This window comes from Xiphophorus maculatus, chromosome 16 (assembly GCF_002775205.1).
Source record: "Xiphophorus maculatus strain JP 163 A chromosome 16, X_maculatus-5.0-male, whole genome shotgun sequence".
Taxonomy (NCBI): Eukaryota; Metazoa; Chordata; class Actinopteri; order Cyprinodontiformes; family Poeciliidae; genus Xiphophorus; species Xiphophorus maculatus.
This window is the reverse complement of record NC_036458.1, coordinates 12,709,757-12,736,326: the sequence shown is the minus strand read 5'-3', so window position 1 is coordinate 12,736,326 and position 26,570 is coordinate 12,709,757. Positions and strand designations below refer to the sequence as shown.

Below are 26,570 nucleotides of genomic sequence, written 5' to 3'. Positions count from 1 at the left end.
GGGAGCAGATGCGAAAAAGTTAAACAAACAGCTGTGCCAATGCATATTTCAACCTCAGTGCTAAGTAGCTGCAGACCCAGAAATTCAGCATAATCTTTTTCACTGGGAAACACACATATTCTTACACAAAGAAAGAATGTTCATTGTGTTGGCCAAAGAAGCTGCCAGAATACCACACTTTGTAAAAAAAAAAAAAAAAAAAAAAAAAGCTTTACAAATCACTGACAGCAATAATTAACTACAGGTTTGTGTAATTGAATTCTGTTTTCAGTCCCGCCACCCCCCTTCTTCTAGCTGCTGCTGCTGCTGCTGGAAAGAACGAAGGAATGAGAGCAGCAGAGAGCGAGAATCCTCTCAAAGAAAGGTTACCCGGGCAGATTGAGCCGTCACTTTAACTATGCGCTTAAGAGGTGACATGAGTGCTAGGCAGATTGCTGCCAACTTTACAATGAGCTTAAATTCCACTTCTCAAAGAAAAAAAAAAAACTTTCTTCCATATCCATGAGCTCTGTTTGACATAAAACAGAATTTTCCCTGCTGCCAATGGCAAAGTTTAGATACACACAGGAATTAGGAAGGTTAATTGGTGTCTGACTAATTTATTTGAAATAAAGTGTTGGGAACGTCTGAAGTAATGTTTAGCTGGACAAGGAGGTCTCACAGAGACATACTCAGACGTGCAATAATTACTCATTCTTACAGAACAAAAATATGTCTGTGAGTCTGACAGTCACTGCAGAGTACCTAATGTTTCCACTTTAAACATTTAGACATTCCTACTAGATAAGCTCCTGCAGTGGGAAGTGCATGTACAGGCATTAGGACTGACCCTTTCTCTCCTCCTCAGCCCCCACACACCCACTGCTTTTACTTTTTTCCCTTTCTTCATGACTAAGAAAGAAGAAAGGAGATCTAGGGATATATTAAAATGGGAGGATGGACTCCTGTGTGTGCATGCATGTGTCGGGGTGCACATGTAAATGAAAGCAGGTGCTGCAAGTGTTTAAGGAGTTTTAAGTGGCTAAGTAGGAGGAAATATTGGAAGCAAATGAGCATGAAAGATAGTGTTGACGACCTACTGCAGAAGATCTTAAATGTATGCACATATATCATACTTACAGTACTTCAGTATTAAATTACAGTATAACTGATGCTACTCTGCATTTTTATGGTTTAATGAGACTTTTATCTTCATTAAAATGTCAAATTTTGGTCAATTTTAAACTACTAATGATAAAAATTCAAAGTAAGTTTTTCAGTCAATTTTGTTTTTAATATGTGGAAGTGTTACGTATCCCTTAAACTTTTCCACATTTTGTCACATTATAACTAGAAACTTAGAAAAACGTATTGCAATTTCATGCTGGAAAGTAACACATTATATGCAGAATGCATACAAGAATGATTTAATAAAAAAGTAAAAATACTAAATTTCACTAATCTCAATCCTTTTGCAAAATCTAACAAGTTTTCTTCCAGGATTGTCCTGTATTTAGCTCCATCCATCTTCTCACCCACTATGTCCCCGTTAAAGTAAAACCTTTGCAGAGCATGATACTGCCATGTGTAACCACAGGAATGATGTGTTCCAGTGATGTGTATTTATACTGAGATTAATATACACATCCATGCTGGCTGCAAAGATTTTATTTAGGAGCATGAAAGTAAAGAGTTAAAGAGACAAATGTACGCAACATTTTTGGATTTTCCTGAAATTGTGTCGTTTTCTGTCCACTTAACAGTAACACACAACATGTGTTGATCTGTTGCATAAATTCATTAAAAGTTCATTGAAGTTCTAATGTGACAAAATCTGAAATAGTTTAATAGTTCACAATACATTTGCAGGGGATTCTATTTGCAATTTAATGAGAGTTTGATATTCAATTAGTTAGAAAAAATGTAATTTACTGTATTTTATTGTGCTAAAATGTGCTAGGTGTATAACGATACTGTTTTTTAATACTAGAGATTTGGCCAATTCAAAGTAATTATAACAGCAACATTGGCTTCTTCCAAACTGCTCAGCACTCAGTATGTTACCAGAGAGGATGCAGATTGGACTTCAGGTTGTTGGGTTACTTACCATGAGGATGCGACGATAGCTGTCCCGGTCAATGCCCCACAGTTTAAGATCCGTTTTGGCCTTGACGGTGGCAGCTCTTGGAGTCCCATAGATCAGGGCCAGCTCGCCAAAGCTTCCTCCCTCTCCGATATTGGTCACCAGCTCACAATTCACATAAACCTGCAGAGATAAAAAGAGAAAGGAAAGATGGACAGGCCATGAGATTGTCTGCTTCAAAGAGTACTGACAAATGAAAACCGGTTTCACTCTAACTTTTGCAGCTCTCACAAACCTATTGACTTTTTTTATTCTAATCTAAGCCTTCAAATGAGATCCTCTAAGGGAATCCATCCCATCTATTTCTTCACTTTTCTCTCCAGTCATCTGAAAGAGACTGAGTTAGACAGATGTATAAAACAGTTCTATCCTCAAGTCAAACTCATACACACTCCCTTGCTTACATGTAGAGCTCTATTTAGGCCAGCTGGTAGAGCTCTAAAGACAATACAACCTCAGTGAGGCCGTCTCTGGGGCCGTTACAGTTTCAACTGTCAACACGCTATCCACTATCTTGTTGACTTAATAACACAGGGAGACAGGAGGGAGGGAAACAGAAGGAGGGTTTATTCCTTTGCTCTTTGCTGTGAATTGCGAAAATAGTTAGAAGACATTATTCAGACTCTAAGGGGAACCACAAGGGGCCCATCCGTCACCATATGCTGGATTCTGTTCAAAGAGATGCAGAGTACTGACTGTGGTTACGTCAAGGTTCGAAGAACAATTATCCGTTGCAAAAGCGTTACATCAGAGCAGAATGGCGGTGGTGTTTTTACGACAGTTTCCAATCCTGTTCCCAGGTGGTAATTATTTTGACTTAACTGTTGTACTAGCAAACCTTTATTCAGATCCCTGGAGTAGTCGAGTAAATTTGAGGTTTTGGTAACAGTAAGTGCAGCTCTACAAAGAAAGGCTGAAATAAAGCATGTTTTGCAATTTTTACAGACTAAATATGAGCAGAGAGTTGTGTGGCTGGTTGAAGATAAGAAACAAAATCAAAATGTAAAGTATGAGGATAAAGCATGAATTTGTGCTTAAGAGTTACTTCATTTGCAAAAAAAACCTAGTTTAGGTTGAAAGTATCAAGCCTGCTATTTTACAAATTTCTCATGTGCTGGTTTCTCTTGGACAAAAGACAGTGGCTAAAAGTAAATAGATTTGTGTGCAAACATAAGGGGGATTACATTAGTAGCAACTTTCAGGCAGTTTATGAGTCGCTGGCTAATTTACACCCCTGTCTAATGAGAGACATCTTCACACTCTCGTAACATCTGCACTGTTCTTGATGTAGTTTAGTGCCAGGGTTGTGCCTGGGAGGCAGCCGCTGTCTGTATGGGATGGAAGAGAGGGAGATGAGGTGAAATAGATGTAGAAGAGGGCGAGGTTTGGCAATGGAGGGAGGTGAGCTTGAGGATAGTCTTCCCACAGCTTGGGTGCAGGCAGAAAAGAGTCTGTGGGAGCAGATTCAGTGGTGAGCAGGACACATCTGGTTTAACACATCGAAGGAGGAGCAATCAAGGCAGAGCAGAGTAAAGCTGCAGCTGTGGGATGCTGCAGCTGTTGAGTCAAAACTTCATGGAAAACTTTAGGAGCAAGTGGAAATATGATAATTTAAGCTCGGGATATGTTAAAATAAAATGCAAAAGATGGAAATCAAAACTATGGAAAGAAGTCTAAACGCACAGCATGGAGAAATTTTGACTATATAATTCACATTTGTGGTGAACATTTTTAATGTTTTAAATCATGCTTAAATTTCTTTATAGATTATAATGTTAAATGTATAGGCTCACACAGCCAAATGATCAAGGTGTTCCAATCACTTCCACAATGACAAGATGTGTAGAATCCAGCTGATTAGTATGCAAACTGCTTGTACAACCATTTGTGAAAGTATAGGTCAGTGAATTTTAGTTTCCTACAGTGCACTGTGAAACCGCAGTAGAAAATTTTCTTACAGCTAAATATTCCAAATTCAACTGTTGGTGTTATTATAGCAAAGTTGAAGCAACTGGGAACACAAGAGTTAAAAACATCTCCAATGAGATCAGTGGTTATATCGTTTCAAATATGGCTTTGGATTAGCTCAGGATCAGTCTGTAGAGTGCTTCATGTAGTGGCTTCCAAGGCCAAGCAGCTGTTTCCTAACCTTATATCATCAGGTGCAAGGCAAAGTCTCCGACTGGTGAATAGGACAACACCACTGGACTGAGAAACAGTGAGACATGTTCTCTGGGTGGACAAATCAGCTCCAGCCACATGGAACATGTTGCAAACAGACTGGAAATTTAGTGAACATGATTCACTGAGCACTTTTAAGTCCAGACTGAGAGCACTAGAGATGACTTTCTTAAATTGTGACTGTTTTTAATGATCATTTGTAAGGCATTTTAATTGTGTTACTAGTTGTAATTATTGTGTAACCCTTGCTGCCTCTTGGTCAGGACTCACTTGACAATGAAGTTTTTAATCTCAATATGAATTTCATGGTTAAATGTATTCAAAACATTTTTTAAAAAAGCCCCTTTCTCCAGGCTACTTTTAAAGTGCACTAAGACTTTTGCACATAACAATGTTTCAATGGGTTTAATATGGCTTCATCATGTCCTTGTCTGCCTGACAGAAACCAGAGACAGCGTTGAAACAGTTCCTGTTGAGCACGATATCTTACAAGAGTAATAATCAAATTTCTACTTAAGTCCTTATCTTCTATCTAAATACACTTTACGCTTAAACAAAAAACTGAATGATGTTTTGTGCACAATTGTGGCTTACTTCTCTTTCACATGAATCTCACTATAGTTTAGATTACGGTACTTATCTAATCACATCAATAAGACAATCTGAAACAATGCCAGTCAAAATAGGAAGATTAGAAGCTATTTAAATTGTGGTGGTTGTAACAAGGCACCATCTCAGGGCTTTGCTTCCTACTTTCAATTTAGGATGGATTCCTGATGTTGGAAACCTTAAAAAAACTCACCAACCTGCCTCTCTTCTCTTATCCAGCTTTTTTTTTTTTTGGTCACTGCTGTAAGCTGATAAGGTCACTTCCTGTTTAACTTTCCATCAGCTCCTGTTTTATCTCTCCACTTATGTCTATCGGTTGGTGTCAGGCTCGCAAAGACAATAGATCTTCTCAATTTGGGAACCGTCACGGGGCGCTCACCTCTGAAGCGCCATGTTCAGATTGTCATCAGACCAGAACCAGACTTTGAAGAGGACAAAACATGAGGGCAGCTCAACAAACCAGCCCATCTGTAGGGGTGCAATTTTGTCTTGACATGACTGGAGAAGTAAGGTTTCTTAAATCAGGTCAGGTTTTACAAACTATCTAAAAACAGTGGAATGGAAATTCACACTGGTAAAGTTCCAACTAGAATACCTTCAAATATATTTTTTGTCTACTTTTCTTTTAATATCAGAAGAATTGACAAAGTGAGAGGACACACAGAAATACAAAAGGTATTTAGAAAAAGCTGTATTTTCAACAATGGTTGAAAGAGAGCATGCCTTTCAACAGATAACAGGAAGGGTGAATGTATCACAGCAAAAGGTCCAATGCAACATTTTGAATTTTTAAGCTTTGTTTGTCACTGGACATGTCACATGTTGGAAATTTTTGACACAATGTAAAGATCTGCATTCTCTACAAACACACATGACTGCTGTTTTTGCAATGGTAGCTGCACTAATCGCTAATATTAGAGCTACACTTGTTTTAAGAATTTAAATATTACTATAAACCTATCTAAAAGTGACTAGTCTCTTACATGCATTCACGGCATAAAAGCTATTAAACAAAAAAATATTAGAGTTTTGGAAATAGATAAAAAAAAATCTAACTAGTGTGTCTAATTAGTGTGTAAAAAATATGTTAAATTTAACAGTGGGGCAAACAGCCTACCAAAATTTAGCCTAAATTAAGACATTAAAGACAATATTTGTTAGGTTGTTTTATTAACCTCAACATTTCAAAGACATTTAGACATTATCAGACATGTTTATGTAGATATTTTATCACCATTCAGCCACATGTTCATGCTGTTCGGACAGAAGACAGCAGCTTTTTGCTTGGGGTTGTGTGTTTGTGTGTGCCAGACACTTACATCCACTTCACCTTGGTCAATCACATAGAAGTTGTCTCCTTCATCGCCTGAAAAGGAGAGAGGAGGAATCATTAGTTAATAACAATAAAGAAAATAACTAACAGGCATGCAATCTAGCTTACTTCATTATTTCCTACAAAAGGTTCTTGACAAATAAATCCTGAATTATATATTAGATAGGAGTAGGTCTGGACTGGATTCAAATGCAGACTTGTTTCAGTAATACTCAATCTTACTACCAAATTGAGCTATAATTTTAAACTAAAATGGTTTAAACATACCAAAAGACACGAATAACTTCACTCTTAAAATAATAACAATGCAAAATTGAAGGTCTGTCTGATTTGTTTATTTTCCAAAAAGAAATAAAACAAATTAAAGAACAGTTCCAGTACTTTAGGTCCTTATAAATAAAATGGCTTCGAGCTTCTGGGTAGTGCTAAAAGTGCTACTGCCATATTGAGAATACGTATTTCATAGGCCATGGCAATAACTTTGTGCAAATGTGCTCTTGCCAGCAGAAAGTTGCAGCAATGACAGTATTCATTACTTTGGTTTAATAGCGGAAACTTTGAAACATAAGTGTCTGAACATGCAAAGCTTTAACACCTCAGTGGGTTGGAAGAGAACAGTGCTTAACTACAGGTGGTTGCTTCATTCATTATGGTCTTTATATTACTGAAAACTATATTTATACTTTAAAAGCAACATTCAATCCATAAAATGTGGTCTATTTGCCTCACTGTCATAAAAAAGCTGTGCTTTTAAGGTAAACTCTCAAAGACATGAATGGGGTATGTGATTGATATATTCTAAAAGCATCTCTGGATAACAAAAACAGTAAAACATAACTAAATTTAGAAGAAAAAGTAGGCAAAGTGAGTAAATGAGACGTATATACATAACTGCAGCCTTTTGGCACAAGTAAAGATGCAACTTTGAGTGTATTTTTGATCTAAGTTTACCTGAAGACTTAAAGTGTGGAGAGGACCATGTGAGTAAAGTTCACAGAAGTTCACATGGCTAATTAATTCAGAGAGGATTGGAGGACTCATTAATCATAGTGCCCTATTTGTCACACGAAATGTTCGTTGTCTGTCTGAAAGCCTACCCCTGAAAAGACCCTAAAGAGCCATGCGCACACACATATTCTGACAAACCTGCTGCAACGTGGCCCTGCCATAATTTTTCTTCTTTCTCTCTCTTTCATCTCATCTATCCCTCTTTCAATTTCCTCTAACTGTGTCTGTCTTTTCTTGTACTCTTCCTGTCTTTTATCACTTTGGTGGCCAGGTCTTTGTTTTGTGTCTTTCACTTGAGAGTGCAGGCAAATATTTAACCAGAACTTGCGCTCACAAACACACACAGATGTACGTCCTCACACAATCTGAGATACCTCATGTGGCCTTGTTTCAATAGATTAATTTTCATATATACTGATATTGAACCAAAGGACAACATGGGTTATATCTTTGGTCCCCAAGGTGTTGTTATACCCAGAGTACCAATATTAGTGGTTTAGCAGAATAATATTAAGAGAATAATTGGTTAAGTAGCAGCAGTAGTATGTTTCAATCGTATTGCGTTTATTGATATTGAAAAACATGCACGTTCCAATGACACAAGCAACTTATAGCTCACTATATGCAGCTTTATTAGTGTGCGTATTAATTGACATATTGATACAGAAGTCATAATACTACTGAAATTTTGATTAATATCTGTCCTCTATAAACATGCTGCATTTAACAATTTTGCTAGCATCCCAATCTAGTAAAAATAAAAAAAATAGTGCAATACATAGCTTTATTTTTTAATCCTGGGTAGGGTTTATATAGTGCATAAGTAGCTAGTAGTAAGGTAGGTTTTGTTGAAGCTCTACAGTAGTCCAAACACTAGCTATGACATCAGCACTTTATACATCACACTCTTGGTGTATATAACAATGGGTTGTCTGGGTCGGGGGGCCCTGCATAGTAAGCTAGACTTATTATCGCCAAATTAGGGCTGATATACTCCCGAAAGCTGTTTTAAGAGTAGGTGGGAGGCACCAGCAGTTATCCTTCACTTAGTGTCTGTTTATGAATTTAATTTTTTTTTTCCCGGTGGCTTTTTTTTTTTTTTTGAGTGCTCTACAGCTGTAACACTAGGTGATTTTGTGCAGGTGTTAACATGACATTATCTAAAGTGGAGGCTTTTCAAGAATGTGTGTTTTTTTGGAGTTTTAAAAATATATGATTAAATGTCTGTGTTTGATAGGAGCTTCAGAGAGGGAAATACAGGAAAACATGCAGTCTGGTTCTCCTGGTCTGTTTTTCTTCCAAGTCTAGGGATGACTACTGTGGAGGTTTCTCTGTAAAACAGAGCAAAGGGACAAAGTGATGCATGTTTGAGAGGAATGTGTGAATAGGGCAATGAGGGGAAAAGGGAGTGGTAGGATAAAATAAACATGGCCAATGGTGGCAGTGCAACTGATGTATACTTTGAGATAAATCTATTGTGGATAATCAGTAAAATTGTGGTGTCTTAATTGCTTCCTTTCTATTTAAGTGGTTTAGTGGTTCAAGTTTATGATAATAGGTCATCTATTATCATATCAAGGAGCTAGCAGCAAAATAGATTCTGTACATTGTTCAACACCAGTTGTCATCCTAATTTAGTCAAAACTTCAATCATATTGTTTATTAGAATTTAGTGATTTAAAAGAACAAATTAAGGGAAGTACATCAAATATGCAAAAGTTTTCACATCCCTTTAACTTTTCAAGTTTTTTTACATTACAACCACAAATCATGTCTAATTTAATCTGTTGAAATTTTTCTGTTTGTGAAACAATGAGTTTTGTCTGGAAGGTGCTACATGAATCAAACTTAATGGTAAACTTCTATGCATATTATTTCCTTACTTTTACTTCCACCAGCTGAATGTTTGTGGAAGAAAACCCATCTTCATATTCATCTGCTACATCTTACGGATCCCCTAACCTGCTTTAAGTCTGGAGTCAGAGACTACAGTAGAAGGCAGAACATTTGCAGTAGCCTTCAATACGTGCATGTCTTCTGACTTTCTTTCAAAAGTGGTTTTCCTTTATCCAACTTTCATAAAAACAGATTTGATAAATCCGATAAATATCTTCTTTAAAGACTCTCCCATTTGGGCTGTATCACTATACTCTTGCGTAATCCTGTCAATTGGGTGGGTGGCCATGTTTCGGTAAGTTTTCAGGTGTGCCATTATCTATCCATTTTCAGATCATTGATAACAATCTATGAGATGCTGAAAGTTTAGAATATTTCTTTATTACCTAACCCTGCTTTCAACATGTCCGCAACTATTCACTGATTTGTTTTCATTCATCCCACAAAATCCCAACATGACAAAACATTAAAAAGTTCCAGAGTTACAATACTTTTGCAAGTCACATATACAAATGTTCTCAACATATCATACAAAACCATATTTTAACACAATTTTTTCTAATCAAATTGTTTGTACTAACCTTGTTGGATAACTATTTCCCCTGCAATGTGGGTGACAGGGAACATGGCATCAAATATGTCACTGCAGAGAAACAGGAACAAAAGGAAACAATTAAAGCACACATGCTTTCATTCTTTACATTGTATTTCTTGATTTCATTATAAATTAAATATGCAATACTTTCAAAACTGCATCATAAACTTGCAACATGAATGTTTTTCATCATTCTCTGAATACAACCAAATACATGCTGTCCCCAGTTAAAGGGATAAAAAAAAACACTCAAATACAATTTCACAATTCATGAATGAACATTTGTGAAATAAGTTGTTATGGTTGTCATATGAGAATTCCATCAAAGGCAGTCAAACGATTCAGCCACTTAGTCTGGATCTCTGCACAATACAGGTACAGTACGTGGGCCGATTTATGGCTGTTTTGTTTCAGCTCATGATCAAAGCTCGTATCTCTGAGAGCATCTTCCTTCAGAGGAACAGAAAAAAACAAACAAAATGACAGTTGAACCCAAGCACCAGATTTCTGCTCCATTCCGCCAGGTAAAAGCGCCTGTTAGATGGCTGCTAATCGCACAGTTTAAATGCATGAGGCCTCAGAAGATTAGAATGTGATGGGACAAAAGACATTATCCTCCTCTCTGGGTGTCTCCCCCCTCCAGGGTGTACTTTTTCTACCTAATCAGTTGCATACCATTTGTCTTATAGAAAAAAAAATACAGAAAAAAAACTGTAGTTTTTGTAAGTCTTTGATATAATTGATCTTAGTTAAGATCAATTATATCAAAGACTTACAAAAACTACAGTGAATTTGGGGCAAGTTTGAGCTTGCTCTGAGTTATGCCTCTATGTGTGTGTGTGTGTTTCATTGAATGTGCATGTTTAAGCCAGTATGTCTGAATCTGAGTTCATATAGCCTATGAAAACACTCAGGTTTGGACAAAATAATGTGTGGGAGAGGGATAACTGCATGCTTCTTAACCTGCAGCACACAAAATACACATAAAACACAGGGAAAAAAATAACTATATGTCAACAGCTGTTACATGGAGATCTAAGGATGTCAATGAGTGGTTTGGAAGGGAACGTACCATGCTGGTATTTATTTATGTGACACAGAATAGAAAACAGACTTAAGAAAGTGGATTTCAGCCAAATACACCCACAGGTAAGCCCAGTGCACTGCAGCTGGTCATTGACTCACATACACACACAAACACACGCCAATGCACCCCCGCACGCACTGGAGGAAACACTTACACATGCACAAAAAAATCATGCTTGCTCTTTGAAGTGCGGAAACCCAAAATAAAAAGATACACAACCACCATACAACATGTAAAGAAATCATCAAATGAATGCAAGCTTTGCATGTCAGCACACTATTAACACACATTGGGACAATAACAACAAACCTGTAGACAGGCATTTTTGATGAAAAAGTCCTAAATGGCAAGATGGCAAAGAGCTTGAACACTTTGATGGGGATTAGTCAGAGCAACATCTGCAGGTCTGCCATCAGTTCTCCTCACATCTGTGACCACCTGTGATTGGTGCGACTGCTTGAGCAGGGAGCTTGGAAGCAATCAGTTTCAGGTCTCAGCTAAAGATAAAAACTAAGTTTTATTTATTTATTTTTTTAAATTGAGAACAAGGCTGGTAACTAGAATCATTCCTCATCTGGCCCATTTGAAACTCAACATCACTCAATAAGATACCTAAGCACCACAAGCTTACAGTAATACCAACATTCTTCACATTCTTCATTTGTTCTGAGGGAAGAAGAGCCGAAATGATTCATTTTTAAAGTAAAATAAAGTCAGTAGAAACAACGATGTTCTGGATAAAACCAGGACCATAAATGGCCAGACAAGGGTCATGTTCCCTTTTGTATGACTGGCAATAAATTTCAACGCAAAACTAATCTGGGCGATCGACAGTGTGTCACCAATAAACTGCAAGAGCAACAAAGAAAACCAAACCTGACTTTAAGTACTTACACTTGACCACCTTTCTTTCAATGTCCCACCTCTCTGCATCCCTTCAGTGTATGCATCAGTGAGTATAACAAAGAAAGTCATGATGGTAATTACTTCCCCCTGTCTCTACCCATCTCTCTATTCTCAGTCACCTTTCTCCCTTCCTATACCCTCTGAATGCCCCCCTGCTCTTCCCTTTGATTCATTTCTGCCCCACATTTTACTCCCCACCCTTCAGTCCATTCCCCCGCTCCATGTGTCCTAGATGAAGTGATTAATCTTGTCCTTTCCGCTACCTGTTGCCCCCGCCTGACCTTATGAAAAGGCAGAGTAACTCAACCAACAATGAATGTGCTGTTGAGACAGAGACGGATAGAAAGGCAGGGAGGCAAAGGCACCTAGCAAAAAATGGTGATGGCAGTAGTGAGGCTACGAAGTTCATCCCAATCTGCAACCTGTGTAAAGTGTTTGACACACACAAGAACAAATCCTGGGCACAAATCATATATTACCAAATTCAAACATACAGTGTGTGCATGATGGCATTAAGGACTAATTAATTAAGAATTTAAAAATGTGCAAATTGTGAAGCTACTCATAGTGCCAGACAAAAATACTGTTACCTCCAGTTGCAACTTGCATATTACAACAAGTGTGGGACAGGAACATTTTATCTTTGCCCTCCACAATAGCTTATTATTGTTCTGCAACACTCATAATATAATTTTTAGCTCGGGGCATTTCAGTCATTAATGAAGTCTAATCAGGCTTGCTTATTGTGGCTGGATTGCTTGTTGTTGTTCCAGGTTGGCAGTGACAGCCGCTCTCGCTCCTTCACCTCCTACCCCGCCACCCTCCTCCAGTCTCTCTTGTTTATTTCTTCAGCATCAAACATCTTATCTTTTACATTACTGTGTCAACAAACAGCGCTGCCATTATTCCATTAGCACCAAACAGGCTCTTTGACGCTGCAGCGTGCCGCCTGTTCTTTGGGTTTCTAAATGACCCGCAGAATGTTGACTAAAGCAGCCAATCCAGACTCATCAGTCCGTTTGGGTGGAAGAGATTTTGTAATAAGCAGAACAATCAACAGTCTCACCGCGTATTGGGAACTTCCCTGTTTTTCAGGCCGTGTCTCAGCTTGGCAGCGACATGCCACTGGTTTGGCTGTGTTTATGCCATGAAGACCTGAAGGAGTAATTTTCACTGCCACTGTTGATTCCAATTCATTGTGCTGATTGTGCCGATTCTGCACAATAATCTTTGTTTTGCCAGCATAAACAATTCCAAGCAAAAGGCGATGGGCTGAGATTTGAGAAGTTCCACCGGAGAACGAAAACAAACAAAGCTGTCTATATTGTACATATAGAACGAAAGCAGTAAAAGAAGTGCATCTTTTATTAATGTGGTAACTTTGAAACATCTTGTTGTGGTTTATATGTTCCTACATGCTGTTTTTTCCAATACCTCAGAAAGATAGGAATGTTAAAAAAGCCTGCTTTACTGCACTTTATCCAAAATCAAGAGCTTTCTGCACATTCTCAACAACCTAAGTGGCAGCTTACCATGAATACCACACAACTCCATGCAAATATTTGTTTGGCAGCTATTGTGATTAGTCAGCAAAACATTTAAGGCTCGACTTAATTCACAAATATGGCCAAGCAAACATAAATTAGACTTCCACTGATAAGTGGAGGTATAAAAAAAAACTGTATAGCCTGTGATGGTTCGCTGGAAAACAGCTTTACGAGAGCTGACTAAGAGCTGCAGTTTAATGTCCAGTTTAAGTCTGTGCTCACCAAGCCAAAGTTACCCACATGGAACAACCAACTCACACCACCTTCAGCCATGCTGTTTGTGTAGATGCAATCATTGTGCTTTCAAATTGCATTTTCAGTTATATGACCTTTCAAGTAACCACATGCAACAACGTCCTCACACATAGACAGATACCAACATTAACAAAGAGAGAGTGAAATGCTCAGAAAATAGGGAGATGAGAAAGAAATAATTACAAAGCGTTGAATAATTCCGTGGAAATATTTATGACATAAAAGCTTGCGGCACGCGGTCCTATTCATTCTGGAGACCAACACATAGAAAGAAAAAGAAATCATTATGGGGCTACTGCCCCTTGCTTTTATACTGCCACTCAGGACTATGCAAAGAGTGTTAAATGGTAAAAACAAAAATCACAACTACAGTCCATTTCTTAAGCAATTGTTTATCAGAATAAAGTTAACAAGAAAATAGGTACATTGTTATGTTCACACAAATCAAGGGATTTATCGGTTTGGATTTGACTTGGTGTGAGTACACAAGTCTACCTGTGTGGAGTTACAGTGCAGAAGAGGAGATCAAGCTGTCTTAACACAATTGTTGTCAAAGCTAGAGTGAAATGATGTTTAGCAGCACAAGATTTCAGCTAATACAATTTTTCTTCATCAACATAATTTGTAAGGCTGATGGCATTACTAATAAGAAGAGATTACCTCTTCATTGTTCTTACTTTAAATCATGGGATTTAAAAAAAAACGTCTTTCATTCATCCATCTCAAATTCTATGGACAAGAACACCAGAACTATGAATAGTCTGAAATGATTATCGTTTCCAGATGTAAAATTAATTCATTCAATTACTTGTACATGGGGATTAGCCAATAGACACAGTTTCACATTATTCATGCATAAAAATTGTCCTACCATTATTTCTAAGACCAAATCTTTACCAGTTATTAAAATAAAGCTGACTGAAACTATATATATGGAACAGTTTCTAATACAAAAGCATCAGAGAGAAAACAGTTGCAAATGAGACTACGAAAGTACTGTAGATGACAATATTATAATTTTCTCATAGAGTTTCAGATTTGTCTAAGAGTACATGTCCAGACAAATAATTTGATTTTTATTTTAGGCCATTTTAGACGCCTTACCATATACTGCACAGTGCAGACTATAAACTAAAGATTAACTGGTTTCATATTTCAATTCCACTGTAATAGTCCTATTAGTACATCTTCCATACAATGGAAGAGGCTCTATTAATAATAAGAGCTGGTCCTTAAGGTTTAGAGATGGACATTTGTCTTGATAAGGACCAGTAAGACATGGATGGAAAAGGATGTCCAGAAAAGAACATGAGAAAGGCAACTTTCACTTTTAAAAATACTTAATTCCCGTGGATTTGGACCTCGACCCTACAAAAACCCTTCTTAATAAATTGCAACCTGAGAGTCAGTTTAAACAGTGAAATAAACTGTTGCTTTTCTGTATCATCCCTATAAACAGAGGTTTTAATATAAAACGAAGGCCAGAGAGCCACACATCTGGCTCTTGTTGTTTATAGGGGTGTAAACCTGAATGCATCCTGCTGTCTTAACGTGTGAACATGTGCCTCAGGATGTGTGTGGCAAAGTCAGAGCACCTGAGGGCCAGTGCTTTCGCTCTTATGAACTGTGTGACCTCTGAACGCCTGCTTAAACCTGATGACAGGCACCGCAATGATCAGACCAACTCATAGACAAAAAGAAAGTCAGATAGGAAACAAGCTGCATTAAGTTAACATCAATAGGGTTTATTTAGGCTACCCTGGACATGGACGATAGATAATGGCTGTAAATGCCAAACTAAGATGAGGGTGATTATAGCACAAATTAACAGAGCAAATTTGGATGTTGTACTTGTTATTAATGAATCAGGTCCATAAAAGCAATTTTGTTTACTTAAATATGTGCCATACTACTTTCATAAACTGCTACAATTTACATTCAAATTAGGTAGTGTAAACTTATGTTTGAGAATGGTTGCATTCAAGTTCTCAGCAAGCTTTACTGCTTTATGAAAAGGTTTCTTATTTTTAGCTCCATGAGCTACAAAGAGTGTTCTCCAGTTTTCAGTGAAGTTAGGCACAATAATGATGTGTGGAAGATATCAGCCAACCAAGCTGACCAAACAAAGATGTGAGGAATGTGCAGTGTGTTTGGAGAACTGTGACCTGAATGAAACAACTACACCAGTACAGTTTTATAGTGATCTTTATCCTTTGAAAACAGGACAGATTATTTACAACTTCACGAAAACAAGCATGTTGTAGGATAGCACAGGGGCTCTAATCTCCAGAAGCTCATCAGTTAAACCAGCGCAATGACTGGTTACCATGGGGAATCAGGCATACGCAGGCATGTGGGGAGATGCTGCTGAACAAGGATTTAAACCAGATTATAGAGCTGGTGGTTCTGCTTATTTCACATTAAGCGCTGTCACTGGTGAGGCTGCTTGATCTTATAACTTTCAAAGCAAAGGTGGGAGGTTTTTGCTCTTTAAAGGCTAAACAAACAAATGTCATTTGTGCCAAACCTTGCGTAATATAGTTGATAGAAAACTAAGAACAAATGTTATCTTCTGGCTACTTTATTTCATACTTTACTTAGCATAAGTCGTTAAAGTTTTCTTTTATCTTTTAACAAAAGCCATCTGAAAAAAAACCCAAATAAAAGCAAAATATTCTGATTTGTGCTTTATGCATGTTTTATTTCCAATTAATTTTTCCACATAGCATATTAAATGACAAATTAGTTGTTACTTCATAATAATATGAAATGGAATAGTTTATGGCCACTTTCTTAAAGTAAATTTAAACTAACTCCAATTTTATAGAAATCTGAAATATTTAAAACAGCTGTTACTGTTAATAGAACATAGTTCCTATTTTTCATAGAAAAATGCCAAACCTTTTTAAACTCAGCTTTTGATCCTTCTGAGTTCTTTGTGTTATAAAATAAAAACATTCACCAAGAATTTATAGCACCTATAAAACACGTGCCGTTTACACATGGTACTAGCAAGACTAGAAGGAAGGACATTAATGTATCGAAGGAAGGACGTAAAGGAAGGAGTGAAGGTAGGACACAAGGGTAGAAGGAAAGGTGGAAAGAAATAAAGAATGAAGAACATGAAAGAACAAGGATTTGAGCCTAGATATAAAAAAAAGAAAACGGAAGAGCAAAACATAGGAGGAAAGAAAAAGGGGAAAGACACAAAAACAGGCAGACAAATGGAAGAAATAAAAAGGACACATGGAAAGGACAGAAAGAGGGGAGGAAAGTCAAAGGGGTAAAAAAGCACAAGAGATGGAAAGAAAGAAGAAGGGATATGAGAAATTGAGAAAGGAAGGAAATACATAACGAAGGAAAGAACAGCATGAGCCAGGACATAGGCACGGAAGAAAGCAAGGACACAAGGATGCAAAAACACAACAGTGGAAAAGGATGGTGTATAGTGTGCTAACACACTATACTCTATTATCTTTTCCATCCTTTTCCATATAGTATAGAGCTGTTAATACAACAATGACAAAACATTTAACATATTTAATTTTTTACTAAACGGGTCCCTGTTCAGGTGGGGAGAGCAAGTAGTGAATTGTACACTAACTCACACAGTAGCCTTCTTCGAACCTTTGAGCCTAAGTTAAATCAGGAGCCCCAAAATAAAATACCAGACTGAGCATCTTGGACCCTGCAAACCTGCCAATAACAACCTCAAGAAGACTAATAACTATCTTATCACCTCTGGTTGCCTTTCCAGCTTCCTAAAGGATGAAAAGCCCTTTTAACATGTGCAGAAAAGGCACTGTAAGAAAGATTTTATCTATCAGAAGAAAAAGATATTAAGATATGTAATTGGTGCCAGATCCAAATTTGATTTGCATCTCATGTTCTCTTATATAATGTGATAAATTATCTTAGTAGCTGTGTGATGACATAAGTCCAGACTCTGCTCTCTTTTAACGCATTGTTGCATGTATCAAGAGTGACAAGCCTGTTTTACATCCCCACCTGTGATCCAGCACACACCACCTGCTGGTGAAGCCATGATGTCAGCCTACAAGCACTAAAAACATCACAAGCAGGCCCCATCCTGCTGCCTCTCCTCTGGTTTCCTCTCCCTTTTCTGTTTTTTTGTCTTTGCCACCAAGCTGCCGTGCTGTTGCTTAACTTTACAAGAACTTCTTTTTTCTCTTCTCCTATTTCGGACCTTTCTCCTCATGCAGTCAGTCCATATCACATTTTCAGCGATCAGGGATTTTCACACTTTCCTAATGCCCCCCGCTCTCTGTTGTTGTTTGCCCCAGGGCAGGAAAAAGCGAGCTCTTCCTCCACTTAGAGACAAAAAGGGTCAGGTTGAATCAGGCGCTGACAGGACTAAGCCTCTGCCTCTCTGATGTGTCTGCAGCAGACATGTCACTGCAATGAGGTAAAACAAGAGAGTAAACCTCTTCCTTGCCCATTAAGAAGACATCAAGAAAAGCATTTACCTCAAAGCATATAAATAGAATAAGTTTAGTTAAGGTAAACAAACAATATTAAGTGCACTGTATGCGCCAAGAACTTTATCCCCTTCAATTTTCTCTCTGGTTTGAGAACAAACACATTTCCTGACATGTTCCTGAACATCACAAGGAACGCCGCAATCTTGAGGGCAAATGTTTTTTTCTTTTTTCAACTCTTCCCTCTCCTCCTTACCTGTCATTCTCAGCTCACAGAGGACAACACCTACAATGGGATAAGGTTGAAGAAGCAGATCAGGACGTAAATTGGTCTTTGTGGGGAATTAGACCTGCGAGGTGTTTACACAGGTATGTGGCACATTACACATACCTCCTGGAACACATTTACATGCTGAAACTGAGAAGGAAAGAAACAAAGAGGCAATCAAACGTAGATAAGTAAATGAGTAAAATGAGAAGACTGAGGGCAAAGTATCGAGGGTTGAAGTATTCATACCCCATGGCCATTTTTATTCTCAGAAGCTGAGACAAGTTTCAGGATGCTGAAACCATAGTGTGAGACTCCTGATCTAACCCAGTGGCTGTTTTGTTTACAGTAATTGTCCTGCTGGGGGATGAACTTTGATTTTTATCACTCTAAAACATTTGTTCTGTTTATTTCAGTAATTCAGAGGTGGAATCAGTGAGTGAATTGATGCACACACCCTGCCAAAAAAAAAAGATAATTTATTTTACCTCTTATTCCAAACTGATCTATGACTTTACTAAATAATTTTGTACAGTTGTGAATTGAAAAATTTAACCAGTTATAATTATTTGTGATCCTTCAATGTTAGAAAAAGAGACTTACACAGCAATAACAACTTTTTTCAGGAGACATTGGTGACATGATGACGTGCAACAAATGTGAAATACAAGCTCCATGAGATGCTCCTTTCTGAAAGTCCTCAGGCGTGGTAATGCACTGAGCGCCTCTAACCTAAATAAAACTCTAACAGAGTGACACCATTAAACCAACGAGAAAGTCATGGGAGAATTAACACACTTTAACAAGACTGCTGTCTGTGTCTGTGAACTGGAACCTATCGCTGTAGCATAGACAAAGCAGACATGATGTATACAATAGGAGGCCATGGGGCAACCCTGGCAGTTTTGTCAGATGCAACGTTGCTCTGTCCCCAGCTGATGCATGGCGGTCAGTGTGTGGCTTGTTATTTGAGCCTGATTGAGCTACAAAAAACACAGAAAGACTGCAGGAACATCATGTTCCCACACTGAAGGGAAACAGAAGCAGATTTACTCTGGATATTCATTCAAATGAAATAAAAGTGATCACAACTAGCATGAGTGACTTCTACCTCAACACATTCTCACTCCCAACTCGTCATATATTGACGAGTTGGGACGATTTCTGACCATGCGTCACATATTGACGTGAAGGGTACCCCCTTTGCGTCAATATGTGACGACTTGGGCAGGGTCCTTCAGGGTCACATGTTGACGATTTGGGTAGGTCACATATTTTACGTGGATTATTGAAGCGAAGGGTTCTCGCAACCGCTGCCGACACTTCAAAACCCAACGATTTGGTTAGGTTTAGGGCAAAAATTACGGTAAGGCATAGGGTAAAACACCTCGCGTCACATATTGACGCAAAAGGGGTACCCTGCGCGTCAATATGCGACGAGGACGGACCGTCCCATGCGTAAATATATGACGAGTAGGGAGTGAGAATGGGTTGTCTACCTAGTTTACCTTTCCTTACTCCAGTGCCTCTTAGGACACTGTCTCCTAAGAGGCAAGAGGCAATTTATTCTCTTGGGCAATTTTTAAAAGTTGGACTGGGTCTCTAATGGCATAAGCTCAAAATGGTCAAGTCAAACCTACAGTTCTTTTCAAATGAGAAGCTGTGGCAAGACTTGAAAACTGATGTCCATAGATACTTTACATGTAATTCAACTGAGCTTGTGCTATTTTGAAAAGATAGATGCGAGAATTTCAGTCTCAAGATGGGTAAAGGTGGTAGAGATAAACCAGCCTTGCATGTGTCACTACACTTCCACTACATTGTGTTGGCCTGTCATCAAAGAAAAATACACTGAAGTTTTTGGTTGTGATGTTAAAAAAAGGAACATCTCAAGAGGTGTGAATAGCTTTGGAGGATACTGCAAGAAAAAAGACAATATGAATTAGAAAGAAATTGCAAAACAAATTTACAAACATACACAGGAATATAAAAGAATATTTCTGTGCAGTTTTGGGGTGCATTTGAAAAGAATACAAAGGTGTAAAGAGATTCCAAACACGAATATTGCCACACTTCTTACTTGTTTCTGAGGATTTGACAGAGAAACTGATGCAGGTGAATGATATGGAGCTAAAGTTTCCAGTAATCTATCTAAATACTTGGTTATGTCTACATGTGTGCACTGGCTGTAATTTAAATATGAGTACGTGTTCAACAGCATACACAGATACAGCTTGCCCAATACAACCTGCCTTCTGATGACATGTTTGCATGTACACCTAATGATTAGTGTAAGCGTTAAGGTGAAGTTGTCTAGACCTGAATCAAAGACGGGACAATCTGGGGGAGGTAAAAACTACTGGCATGTTAGGTGTCTGTGCGCTGGACGGTGGTGGGGATGGTGGAGGTTCAGTGAGGCCTGCAGCTCTCCTGTGGTGAGTGACCTCACCGCCTGGCCCCTGGCATTGTGGCAGCAGCACAAAGCCATCCAGGGGACAGAGACAAGGGGCATATACATCAGTATGGGGGGAGGGAATGGGTGAGAGTGGACGCGGACATGAATGAGCAGGAAACAGAGAGAGACAGGGAACAGAAATAAGGGAAAGACAGAATGTACTGAATAGTAAAAGAGTTGAAAAAGAGTACCACCAGACTTTCAGTAAAAGCACTCATAAGAGCATGTGGGAGTAAAGCAGGAGAAAGTTACAAGAAAAGTAGTCAAATATCCCCTTAGAAATGTCTGCTGTCTGTTTCCTGTGCATTCGGTTTACTATTCTCTGTGTGCTGCTAGTAAGTGAGAATCTGCAAATTGTCCCCCGACTCCAAGAGAAAGGGCTAAGTCAAAGCCCGAGTTAATCTTGAATAGATGCACTCCTTTATTTAATGTCATTACAACAGATGAAGAACTTATGGAGAAATGCTACCTGTTTTATCCATATATGACTAAAACAGCTATAAGGCAGCAACAACAGGCATTACCTTTTCTAGAGATTAATGATCAGCTGTGGTAATGATAGCTTATTTGGTTAAATGCTGGGCTATCCATCTTCCCACCCTCTTTGTAGCTTTGTCTCATCACAGAATAATTCTATAAACGAATAATAAAGCAACAAATTTGTCTCTTGTTTGTTTTATTCATTACTGCACCCATCGCCAGTACACGAAAGATGTTCCTCGTCAATCTGCACGGCCTAGTGATGAAGGTGCAGAGGTCAGAGTTTAAGGGGCAGGGGTCAACTAATCAGTCACTTCATCAACTCATTACTCAGCTTGTTAATTAGAGGATTAAAGCAGGCAGGATGAAGAAGCAGCACCTCTTCCAAATCCCTCTTCATCACTGTACCTTTACTTTAAAGTTGAACAACATTTGTCTTTATGTATCTTAGAAAAAAACTTTTCTATAAAGAATTTAATTATTTACGATGTGAAGTATTGCATACATTACATTGTGAACATTATATCTCTTGAGCTACAATGACTGAATAACTTCTTCATTTAGTTTGATTTTTAAATGCAGAAGCATGTAGATTTGAAGAGTATACACGCAAAAGGCAATGAAAGAGCTTGGATGTCAAAATTCAACACATTCATAGACATGTAAAATGAATGTCAAGTACCAGAAATATACAAATTGGGAGAATCTGTGGAAAAAAGTAAGAATTCAACAGGAAAATTTTCATCTGTTGATTATCTTTACAGAAATGTGCTTGGAATGTACGTAGTCTCATTAAGAATGAGCGTAGGAATGTGTTTGATTTTAATTCAAACATCCTGCATGTAAAGGTGAGCCTGTTTCAGCCCAGAAACAGAACCTTTATACTGTTGCCTGATGCTAAGTAATGTTGAGTTATTGTAGCAATATTTGCGTAGCAGTGTTGCATATATGCAGTATGCACAATGTGCGACCACAGTGTTAAAAACTAAGGAAAATGATGCTGACATGTTCTTTACCTAAGATAGCATTGTTTCTATTTTCCAACTTCTTGTCCCATGTCTAGTATTTTCTGTCATTTTTAAACTAATTTCTTAAGGAAATACCTTAAGGGGAGTAAATGATTTACGCTCATTTAGACTGTAATCCCATCATTACCCAACATTGATCACATCAAAACCACATGCTTTTCCATTTCGAAACATATTTACAGTATATAATGGGTGCAGCAACTAGATTGCAATGCTATTTTTAACGCTTGTAGGAGAATTTCCTCATCCAGGCTTAGCAGACTGTTTATATGGACACAGAGAACAAGGCTTTAAGAGTGTGTTTTATTCCCCAAGAGTGGTTTGTGGTATGGGGGTATTAGAAGACTGCAGACAGGCAGGAGGAGACAACTTGATATGTTTATATGGGTCTTTGTTTTATCACAAGAAAAGCTGGAGATCATCAAGGTGTGTAGAGAAAAGCAAACCAACGCCCCTGAGAACTCTATTTATTACTATCAGATGTCTCATTTCATGTCAAAATTTGTAGTCGGATAAGAAAGTAGTTTTACATCAGGATCTATGTAGCGGTGATAGTGCCTCCTCTGAGCATTTCAAAGCACATATTTTGAATGAGTTTTAATTTGGGGAAGTGATGAAAAGATAAACTAGCAAATTAAGTTGCACCTGGACAACATGGCTATTTATACATCACAGTATAGAAGCTGAGGCCTTACACCTAACTTCACTATCTTCCTGATATCTGAATATTTTAAACTTTTATCTGGGGCATTTCCTTATCTTACTGAAACCTAAACACATAAATCAGATGTGCAGGTTATGAAATAATTTCCTCTGATAGAATAATTTTTGTACACCTCTATCTTTACAGCAACAGGTGGCTGGACACAATGTGAAATCAGACACCTGCTTACAGCTTATCTTGAGAAAGTATGTATGTTTGTGAGGGCGTGTCATAATGAGGTCATTCTGGCAGCTAATGGGCAGCAGATAGACGGGCCTTTCCTTCAGTCTGCTGGCAACAACATCCTAACAGATGTTCAGATATAACTGCAGAGACCAACAACTGTCTGAAAAATGAACAGATTACCACAGATTTCTCTAATGGTTTGGCGTTTGCTTATTTGCGGCTGTCATACCTTTTAATTTAAAGTTATTGCAACAATTAAGTTCTGATGGAGCTGGTCTTATTTGATCCAGTCAACTAAAAGTTTAGAGAAGCCAAAGTTAACTTGATGCAGCATGTCTGGTCAGAATGTGCTATCGACTTCGCTGGACTGATGTTTCCTGATACATATGCCACTTTTCAACATCTATTATGAGGCGTAGCCATGCCAACAAGAGATTTGTTTACACGTGGGAGCAGCTGGAGGAGCTTTTCAAGGCCAAAGTAATGCCTGGAATAAGACCAAAATCTTTGACAGGCTGACTGGGAGATGTGACGGATGTAGGGCAGGGGAATAGCAGAAAATAAGAAGGGGAAAGTTTAGCCTTTCTTTCCCTGATAGCCACAGAGGTTGTGTGATGATTGACAAATAAAGAGGACAGAGCAAACACTGTGATATGTATGTAATATTCAGCTTTCAGACAATGTGAAAAGCCAGAAACTGCAGAGCAAAGGTTGACAGTATTTGATGATCTTTGTATGCTGAATACCAAAACATTGACTGTGAGTTTCCATTCAGATTGTCCACTGAGCCAGTTCACCTGTTTTTTCCTCCTGAAGGTGACGTTATCAACCCGGTTGTTGCCAGGCCGCAAACAAAACCCCAAAGCATACATGGAAATCTCTAAAGATTTTAATAAAGCCTCAATCTCTGATACATTTCAACTTTCCTAAGGTTTGTCAACTCATTTCTTAATCATGCTTTTCTATTTCATTTTAGTTTTCCTTTATTGTCCATGTTCCCTTTAATTTAAACAAGAATATGTATTCAATGTTTAACATTAATGATTATAGTACAATTTTTTTAAATATGATGTAAACTTATGACAACAGCAAAGCAAAACTGCATTAGAGCCAACTTTATGTATCCTTCAAAGAAAAAAAATATTCTTGGAGTCAAATTATCACAGGAGATATGGACATTACTAATTGAAGAAAGTGGTTCTTCAGGTTCCAGCTGGTTATCACTATCACATATGCTATAGATGCATCTTAATCTACTAATGTTCTGCAATGAAACTCATTAAAATGCAATAAAAACTCAAGTGTGTATGATCTTATAAATGAGATGCCTTTGACTGATGGTAGTTTTCATCAGAATGCATGTATCCATGAGTGTTGGTTTCACAAATACATGCACCGTTACAACCCTAGATTAAAAAAAAAAAAAAAAAAAACTCAGGTTTTACTTCTATATTTCTTTACATTCCTTTCGATCACTATAAATGCTACAAACTGGAACCAACGGTGAATAAAAGCAGATTAATTAAAAGTCTGCAAAGCAGCAACATTTTATTTCCAAGCAGCTGAGGAGGCAATGACTACATGCAACGCATTGGCGCACATGCGGCTGGTGGAGCTCAAAAACTTTGAGGCCATAAAGTTTGACATATGGAATGGCGTGTTAATCAAAGACTCCACACTCCCAGCTGGAGCAGACACACTGGGAAAACATTCTGACATGCTTACTTGAGAATGTTCTTATTAGTGTGTGCCTGCATGTGGACACATCGCGCATGTGTGCACAAGTTCCTCATGATATTGTCCTTTGAAGAGATGGTGGTATGTGCACCTGGTTATGTGCTAGTGTATGTGAGCTAGTTTCACACTTACACTATAACTATTAGGAAGAAGAATCAAAAGGGTTCAATACAATGAATGTCAACATGGGGAACTTTGTGAAACAGACGTTAATGGTCATGTTCTAAAAATGTGTTCATCATCTGGATCAATTATCTTCTGTATGACTCTGTGCTGTAATAATACATTTTGTTAGGCCTGCACAAACGTAAAACTAAAGGTTAAACTTTACCTAACCAAAAAAATACCATCGCACACAGTGAAAATAACATATTATCTAAACGTCTTAGTCATAATACCAAAAAACAAACCAGTTGAAGTGACAAAATGATTTCATAAGGAAGTAATTCTGGCTGTCCTGTAAAACATGGTGATTAAAATAAATGCTTAGGTTGCTAGCATTGTCCCTAAATTCCTAGAAAGGCAGATAAGTAAGTTGAGAAGATGAAATGGCTTAAGAATGACAGATATGGCGAGATGGGATAGTACAACAAGAAGAAACAAAGCCACATAAAAAGAAATGAAAGCAGAAGAAGAGCTCTGCAGGCAGCAGAGAAACAAAGAGGCCTTCATTGTTTCTAATCTTGCTCACTACTGAAAGGGATGATAGCATAATATGTTTGCTAATGGGGGAACAAATCTTTGGCGCTCAGCTTACATAACTGCTGACTGACTAATCATACATGCTGCCTGAAACACACACGACTGTCAGTCAGAACATTTCTCCCTTTGTGTGAGCTAAAGTTGAAACAAGATACTCAGATATGCTGTACAAAGAGACGAATAATGATTTTGTTCTCACTATCTGACATTAAATCAGACTAAACTTTTCCTGTTTTACATTGGTAATAATTATAACAATTACTTCTTTTTGCAAAATGCCAGAATAATGAGGGTGAGAGTAGAGAAAACGGCTTAATTTCAGAAGTTTACATAAACTGACTCAGTATTGTACGTATGGCTCAAATTCACTCAAAAGGTTAAAACTTATCGTTATTAAAAGATTACAAATCCATGCTATCCTTTTCCACCCTTTCAAAAATTGTTTGAATGGATAGTAACATTAACTTGTTTAGACTTCCTAGTCAAGTTAATGTATTTAGCAAATAGAAATAATTATGATAATTCTATCCTAGCACATGTAAAGTTTGGTCTGATTTGTTTTTTTAAAGTACAATTCTATTTACTGTGCATAAATATCTGGTTTCAAATGTACCAAGTTAAAGGTATTTACACAATATAAATACATATGACTATATTGCCTAATGTACTGACTGATCTTCAGAAGATGACATTTTGATAATGTACAAGTATTGTGATGTTAAATACAAGCTAATACCAGAAGTAATTGTCAACTGTCACTAACTTCTCACACACTAGCACCAGATCTGCAAGAACATCTGACAAGCCAAAGAGCCAGCTGCTTGCAGTCTGAGAGGAGAGCAGAAATGAAAGGGTAGGAGGCTGAGAGGCGGCTCCATCTGCTGATCTGCGTCAGTCAGAGGCAGCACTGGCACATCTTGAGAAAGTCAACGTCCCTTACTCTCCGACTTCACCAGTGCTTACAGCAGATGGCATCAACTTATTCTTTAATTTGTAGCTTTGTTCTGCTTCTCTCTTGTGGTTCGTTGTAATT

The 26,570-nt window shown here is 37.9% G+C and overlaps 1 protein-coding gene across 2 annotated transcripts in view; it reads right to left on the bottom strand.

The window, feature by feature from the left end:
* prkar1b (protein kinase cAMP-dependent type I regulatory subunit beta) overlaps positions 1 to 26,570 on the bottom strand; it is a 67,580-nt gene that overhangs the window by 19,211 nt on the left and 21,799 nt on the right. For both annotated transcript variants that reach the window (XM_005809279.2, XM_005809280.2), the window contains 3 exons: positions 9,731 to 9,792; positions 6,232 to 6,278; positions 2,087 to 2,245 (listed from right to left, as the gene is read on the bottom strand). In XM_005809279.2, the coding sequence (XP_005809336.1) occupies positions 2,087 to 2,245; positions 6,232 to 6,278; positions 9,731 to 9,792 (268 nt within the window). The remainder of the gene's footprint in view (positions 1 to 2,086; positions 2,246 to 6,231; positions 6,279 to 9,730; positions 9,793 to 26,570) is intronic.